The sequence below is a fragment of the Plectropomus leopardus genome, chromosome 5 (assembly GCF_026936395.1).
Source record: "Plectropomus leopardus strain MGB_pleo_1.0 chromosome 5, ASM2693639v1, whole genome shotgun sequence".
Lineage (NCBI taxonomy): Eukaryota > Metazoa > Chordata > Actinopteri > Perciformes > Serranidae > Plectropomus > Plectropomus leopardus.
This window is the reverse complement of record NC_142180.1, coordinates 24,479,676-24,487,252: the sequence shown is the minus strand read 5'-3', so window position 1 is coordinate 24,487,252 and position 7,577 is coordinate 24,479,676. Positions and strand designations below refer to the sequence as shown.

Below are 7,577 nucleotides of genomic sequence, written 5' to 3'. Positions count from 1 at the left end.
ATTTTCTGTTGTCATTTTAATGTCTTACATCACCAATGTTTTATTTTGTAATGGATCCAGGTGCCACTCCAAGGAATGGTTATGAAATGATCTTTTTGTTTTCTTCATTTGCATAAATAATAGGCTACTCAATGTATTTAAGAAACAAGAAATAAAACCCCCTTCACTCATCTTGAAATATAAATCATATGACATCTTAGTTACTTACAAAATTGGTAAAACAAGAGTCTTCAGTCAGGCTAGCAGCACTGTGAGGCTACACAGTGGTACTTTGAGCTAAATGCTAAAGTCAGCATGCTAAAATGCTCACAGTGACAATAAAGAATACATACAGAAAAATGTGCAATGTCAAACATGCTCATCATCATAGTTAGCGTGCTAAAATTAGCTAAGAACTAAACAAAAGTACAGCTGAAGCTGATGGGAATGTCACTGTGACTGTTTGGTATTTAGGCATAAACCAAAATATTGGACAAATTCAAAATGTACCTGCTGCGCTGTAAGCAATGTCTGACTCAGCTGGATGTATAAAGAGAACTGGATACAGTGCTAGAGGTGGGGCCTTCTTCCTTCCTTCATCCAATGTAATGAGAAAAACCAACCCGTTCTCATTCTGAAATACTGCCTTTTTCACAGTGATACTGGTGTAAGATCCCGACGCAAAAAGTCACCTTTTGCAGATGTATGATACACCACCAGATGGCCAGACGGCACCTGTGAGGTGAGGTAGAAATGCTGTAACGACGTGATATAAAGAGCACTAAAAAAAACCTGGAGTTTCATGCAGTAGTCAAGTGTTCACTTCCCATCTGAATGTGATGGTTTCCTAAATATATCCATCTGTGCCTTTGTTGCCTAATCCTAAACATGCTATTTTTGTCCAAACATACCATTGTCCCACCTTGTACTTTTTTTGACGTCCCAGCTTCAGTAGCAGCATCCCAGAACCAGAGGCTAACATGTCGATGTGGAAGTCTACTGACAAAGTTGCAATATATATATATAACTTGGGATGAGAACATGTTGGAATTTCTCACCTGACACATATGCCCAAAAAGTTTTAAGGATCCCAGGTTCAGGGTGCAGTAAGTCATACACTTCTCTAATACAAGAGTGATGCTTGAAGCCAAAAAAGTTTGACTTGACTATAAATTAACTTGAATATAAATTAATTATAATTATTAATTCTTTATTAATAGGCTCAATGGCAGCTTATAACAGACCCAGAAGTTGTAACAACAAGGTTTGGCCACTATTTCAATTTGGCTTCAAAGCCTGACATGTATCTAGTTCTACATTCGTGGTGGACTCCTGCTTACTTTGCCTCTCCGTCCCTCTCTTCCGGTACATCTCCACTTTCCCAAACTCTTACAGTTTTATTCTTCACCTGTCCACCAGATGCCTCCACACTCTCCTTTTACTCCTTATACTGCCACTCCCACCTGCACTGCAATCACCTCACCCCCCTCACCTGGGCCTCCCTGCCCATCTCCCCACCTGCAGCTTGTTTCATCATCAATCCTGCAGCACTGTCCTTTGTCAGTTGTCATTGTTGGAATTTCCTTATTGCCATTTTCCTTTGCTTTTGAGCCACCTGTACCTGCACCCCCTTGCCTGTAAGTGTACTTTTATCTTCATCTGGTCATTAACAGTCCCTTTCTGCCTTGACTATCTGCATTTGGGTCCTTCTCTTTACCTGCTTGACAGCGTGGCTAAATAAAGTTGTGCAGACACACAAGATACCAAAAAAAAGAAAAAGACAGTGAGGCATCTCTCATTATTGTTTCAGATTAATTTATAAAATAGCTCACTTGAGATACTGTGTTTTTACCATACAGTGCATTCTTCTACAATACAATACTTGTGTGCTTCACACACAGTTGAGCCCTCTAAGTTTTAACAGCCTTGCCATGTGGTGAGTTGAGACATGAATACTTTGGCATAGTTTAGTGACAGACTATTGGTGGAAAAGACAAATGTAAACTGTGAAGATATTTCAATCTCTGGTAGATGCCTGAGGGCCTCATTGTAAAAGATTCATGCTGAGTTTACAAACAGTCAATATACAGAGTGGACGGAATATCAGGAACATTATCTCTTTATGTGACACAGGAAGTTGTATCCAGGTGAAATCTTCTCTGTGATCCCACTTTGACTTCACCTGTCTAACAGTCAAATACTTCAGGTCAAAGCCTGAAGGAGGGTTTTTAATACAACTGGAACCTGGATCAAACCAAACAAAGTGCAAATCAGTATCAGTGAGATGTTCCCCAATATTCTGCACACCGTGATGAAACCCCGTCCTCTTAACTGTGTGCAGTGTTATAAACACATTACTGAAGGTATACAAGTCACAAAAGCATAGAGTATCCTGCTGATATACAGTATTCTATAAATATCACTGCTCGTTCGTCATTTGCTTAATTACACCTTTTCCACTGACTTCACATCAGCCACGGGTAGCAATGTTACAGAAGGAGACACTTCCAGGCAGACTCTGGCAAATAACAGTATGAGCCATTGAAAAAAAAAAATCAGTTCAACTTATCTTACAAGTAAATACTCCTCTGCTGTGACTGTTCCAGCCATGTGTTTGAGAATATTTCAAGCACAGTTCATGTTTAAATATCTAAAGCCATTTAAATATGTATTGCTGCCCAGGTCTGGTCCCAGGGAGACAGATAGTGTGGATAGAGAGAGACACAAGACGACTGGAGAGTCAGCAAGCTGCGCCGAGTAAAGATGACGAGCTGCTGAAAGTTTACTTGGCCTGTGGGAGAAGAATGCAAAAATATGAGATCAGACATTTGTGAGGTACGTTCATGCATTATATATCGCACGCTGAACTTGCATGGGTTTCAACATAGTCAAATGGCATAAAAAATGTACTTATGACTATGAGTTTTCGTCCATATTTGACGGCGCTCCATCACTCCACGTTGAGAACCGCCCAGTTATCTTTCTTGTCCTGATGATCACAAGAAGAGGAAATGTCGATGGTAATGTAGAAAGAACATGAAAAATCCTATCTCAAATCAACCATCGCATTGTCTGCTTTTGGCTGAATCAATTGGATTTAATCGCATTCTATTGGAGGCACCAAAATAAAACAAACATAAGGGAAAAGTGATCCAAAGATCTAATGCTAACACTCGGTCTGTCGTAGGGAAACCACCTCTGGTCCATCTAGTTCAGCAGTCAGTAAAATATATCCCTTTCTCACCAACAACAGCATGTCCACGCTGGTTTTTCAAAAGTGCATAAACCCACTAATTATAGGTGATACACTGCATTCCCATTGCCAGTGAACACACCACTGCAGCAGACGAGTCTGCCTCTCGGTCAGCTTTTGTGTGTTGGGGGGAGGGTGTTTTGTTGATGTGTCCATTCTACGTCATGGACAGGCCATTGATCAGGTAAACAGCAGACAGCAGCATGAACAGAGGTCATTAAAAACTTTCTTCTTTTTTTACGTCTCTTACTTATTCAGTGTCTCTTTTAAACTCAGTGCAGATTTACTGAATAATGTTTTAGAGCAGCTTAGGAGGAGACACATGGTAATTAGTGTTGTTGCATCATTTTAACTCACCAGTTAAGGACCTGAAATGAGCTCCTTAAATGAGCGTGTTCACCAAGGTGTGTTCCCATCAATGCTGATTGGAGCCCGAGGCAACAAAAAACGGTGTTTACTGCAGTCATTTGACCCGGGTGTGAATGCCGATTGTACGCATTCCCATTGCATTAAAACGCCAGATGTTAGTGGGTGCAAGCATTTCTGTTTTTGTGCAGTGGTAATGAGGCCATAGACTAATAATGGATGTATGATGATCTATAATAATAATAGTACATTTTTGAATGTGCTAGGTTTGACAACAATTACATTCAATATAAACTGTACTACATATTGTACTGCTGGAGGTTGTGATTGTTACGTAGCCAAAAAGCAGTTTGTACCTCTGACATGACAGGCAGGTTGTCATGAGGAAGGAGCCACATGGTTCGGTGGGCCTTGGCTCTCTGTCTCTGCAGGAGCTTTCTCAACAACCGCTTCACCTTCCGGTCTCTGGGGTCTGCACACTTCACCGCCTTCTTTGTGTAAAGACTATAAAAAGAACACAGTACTTGTTACAAAATACAGCACTGGAGTACAAGGTGCTGCACAAACCCCAAATTTTAATATTCTGGAAGCACAAGAGCGGAAGAAACAATGATTCAGCAATGATGTCAAGGACTTGCAATGATGTCTGTCAGGTGAAGCCTGTGAGAGCCCAAAAGAATCACAAAGAAGAGACGCTGACTGGATAGATAGATTTTTTTTCAAACTGTGATCAAACACGAGGAAAGTTTAAGAGGTTGGGAACCACTGAAATAGAGAGGACCAAAAGAAACTATTGTATCCACTGTACAAGAATTCTATGTTTTTGTTAACTGGACCGCATGAAAAAGCAAGCTCCTCATTCCCTAGCTACATCAGATTTCTCTGACCCGCTGGAAACAATAGGTATCACAACGCAGAATGGTTTACTTAACTAAACCCTGCTGTTCTGACTGAATGGCTGCGGCGGGGCTCAGCTGGCTCGGAAGGTATTTTCAGATGGCTTGTTATTCCCACATATTTCCTTTCTTACTTCCCTGGCAAATACAGCTCTGAGCCCTGCCATAACAACATGACCTGGAAAGATGACAATGCCTCTCAGCCCCGGCTCTGCCCTCTTCTAACGAGAGGCATATTTTCCATGCCTGCAGATTGCTGTGTGCTCTTTAGCTCCAGGAGTGGATAGTTGAAATACTTGCATGATGGCTTGTATACTGCAGTCGGGCCCCTCCGTCTGCACCTCAAACCGCAACACATCTTTGGTACGCACCTTGCCCTGGGAGTACAACATGCAGCACTGGACATCCCTTTGCATCTGCACGCCTTTACCTAAAACAGACAAAGACATGTTGGTTTTGCTGTCTTCTGTTTCACACCTTTTCATTTTAGCTTTACCGGGTCATTCTTAGAGTGAAAACAGTGAGGACAAGGCACTGAAACAACACTATTATAGTGATGCAAAACTTCAAACAGTATGTGCTGCATATAATAACAAATAACATTAGCATTAGATACAAAAAGTGGTGAAATGTAACTAAGCACATTTTACTCAAGCACTGTACTTAACTACAGATTTGAGGTACCTGTACTTTAGTTGAGTATTTTCTTTTAATGTCATCTAATACTTTTACCCAGCTACATTTCAAAGAGAAATGTACTTTTTACTTCCCTGCATTGATCTGATAGTTTTAGTTACTTTGTCTTTATTTTTACATACACACACACAAAAAAATACTTTTTTGTAATAAATTAAACTTAACAGTTTATCTAAGTTCAGCTGCAATGATCAGTTGATTAATTGTCTTTTGGGGTGGTTTATTCATGTTTTAAAATTTTTGAGGGATTTTTTATTTGTCTTTTTAAATCCTTTTAAATAATCAAGAGTTTTTAGGTTTAGGTTTTAGGTTTTATGATTTCAAGGGGCTTGGGGGGTTCTTTTTTTTTTATATATAAATTTGCGTTCTTGTTTTATTCTAATTATTTTGAGTTTTGGGGTATTTTTTAAAAATGTTTTAACAATTTTGTTTTCTTTTTTTTTTTTAACAGGTTTTGGCGTGTTTTGTTTGTTGTTGTTTTTTAAATGATTTTTCCGCCTTGGGTACTTTTACTTTTAATACCTATATTTTCCTATTCATACTTACTTGTATAAAAGTATAATTTTCATTGCAGGACTTTTACTTATTATAGAGTATTTTCACTGTGTGGTATTACTACTTTTACTTAAGTAAAGAATCTGAATACTTCATCCACCACTGGATACAGAGGCATTTTAAAATCACATTTTCTGCACAGAATCGTGATTTTTAAACACTGTGAAGTCAATGTTGTGATGTAAGCGAACACCTTTTCAGCCAAATGTTTGCTGTTCTGCAGAATGTGCACATGCCCTCTTGTTCCATATACACACACTCACTTATGGACACACGCATGCACACACAAGAATGTCAGAGGCATTACAATGGCATCCCATTGTGCTGCAAACACATACTACCATGGCAGTGAAATGAGAGACCGAGAAAGTGAGAGAAAGAGAGGAGGAGTGTGTGTTTGCATGGAGGGTGTGCCATGGATGCCTCCTCATCCAGAGCAAATGTGTAAACAAATTAAAGTGCGATGGAAGCAGCAGGAGCAATAAGAGCTGTAAAATAGGACAGTGACGCTTTGCTATGCCACAGATGATTTTGTATCCGTCCTCGGGAACATGACAGCACTTCTAATGCTTTCACAACACACGAGGCGACACCATCACGCAGACTGAGCCATGAGACAGTTGCTTTCTTTCTGTGTTGAGTGTTGTGTGATGCTTGTCCTCCTGCCCCTCTGTTTACATCCATGCCTTCCTCCCTGCTGCTGCTGCTATCCCTCTTTCCCTCTCCTTTTCTGTCTTCGCCATCGCTCTCTTTGCTACACTGTCCACCTGCAGGGTGCACGCAACACACTCTCACACATACACACACACACTCACACACACACACACACACACACACACACACACACACACACATAGTTAGTATGGCTGTGTCCTACCTTCCACAGATGCCAGGAGAATAACAGTCAGAGAGATAACAGTCAACATCTGCAACATGAACATGATGAGGCTGGCAGAGAGGAGGAGAGGAGAGGAGGATAATCTACTCTGTCACCTCTCCCTCTATGGCTGCCTCTCTTATATTACTCCCTCCCTCTCTTTATACCTCCCTGCCCATCTCTCACTCACTCACTTCCACCACCTCTCTTTTTCTGTCTTACCGTCTTCCCCTCCCACCCTCTGTTTATCCATTTTCAGTCATTCTCACGCTCAGCTAAACTCCCTCCCTCATCCTCTTTTTTTTTCTTTCACACTCATCTCACCTCTCACTCATTTCTCCTCTCTGTGCTTCCTCACTCAGGATGGCAAGCCTCATTTGTCTCATTTCAGGCTTTACATTCCTCCTTCATCCTGCCTCTTTTCTCTCATTTTCTCCTCCAGGACTGAAACAGATTTAATGAAATCAACAAGGATTCACCCCGTGGCTTTCAGATTACAAGATCAGTCCTGATTTACCATTTAAAGATAGGATTGCAATCATTCATTTTCAAATAACATCCAATTAACCCTGGTTTGCAGCTGTATAATGTAGTTGTGGAAACTCTCAGACCGAACAGTAGCCGTTTCTGCCATGTGCATCTGGATCGGTGTTGCAGCAGAGTTATGTTCTCTCTGTGGGATTCCAGACAAAATGCCAAACACACCTAACTGTGATAAACTGAATTTATTAGCCTGACTTAACCCTGGAAGACAACATGCACAGATGAATCATGTTTTAAAAATGCCTGTTGTAGATAGCCTTTCTTAGATCTACAGTGTAAGTTATTCTTTTACTGAGAACTCTACTTCTCATCGGGCTTTTGTTGCTGCTGACCATGAAACGACCTCTCTCAAACTCTTAAGAGAAGCCTACTCAGCGTGCATCATAAAAGCTTGGCTTTCTCTCTATTTCAT

General features: G+C 40.6%; 1 protein-coding gene across 1 annotated transcript; it reads right to left on the bottom strand.

The window, feature by feature from the left end:
- Positions 1 to 1,777: 1,777 nt before the first annotated feature.
- On the bottom strand, positions 1,778 to 6,805 carry ccl44 (chemokine (C-C motif) ligand 44). Its single transcript, XM_042483877.2, has 5 exons — positions 6,623 to 6,805; positions 4,795 to 4,924; positions 3,955 to 4,102; positions 2,890 to 2,968; positions 1,778 to 2,770 (listed from the first exon to the last, which is right to left on the bottom strand). Exons 1-4 carry the CDS (start codon positions 6,684 to 6,686, stop codon positions 2,930 to 2,932), a joined length of 381 nt encoding a protein of 126 aa, XP_042339811.1. The 5' UTR covers positions 6,687 to 6,805; the 3' UTR covers positions 1,778 to 2,770; positions 2,890 to 2,929.
- Between the last annotated feature and the right edge of the window lie 772 nt (positions 6,806 to 7,577).

Excerpts from the sequence above, each read along its gene's own strand:
- ccl44 (XM_042483877.2), bottom strand. The coding sequence starts at position 6,686 with ATGTTCATGTTGCAGATGTTGACTGTTATCTCTCTGACTGTTATTCTC. Across the intron at positions 4,103-4,794 it reads TGCAGTATACAAGCCATCAT|TCTTTACACAAAGAAGGCGG; the intron begins GCAAGTATTTCA and ends TTCTTTTTATAG. Across the intron at positions 2,969-3,954 it reads ACCTGCCTGTCATGTCAGAG|GACAAGAAAGATAACTGGGC; the intron begins GTACAAACTGCT and ends TGTGATCATCAG.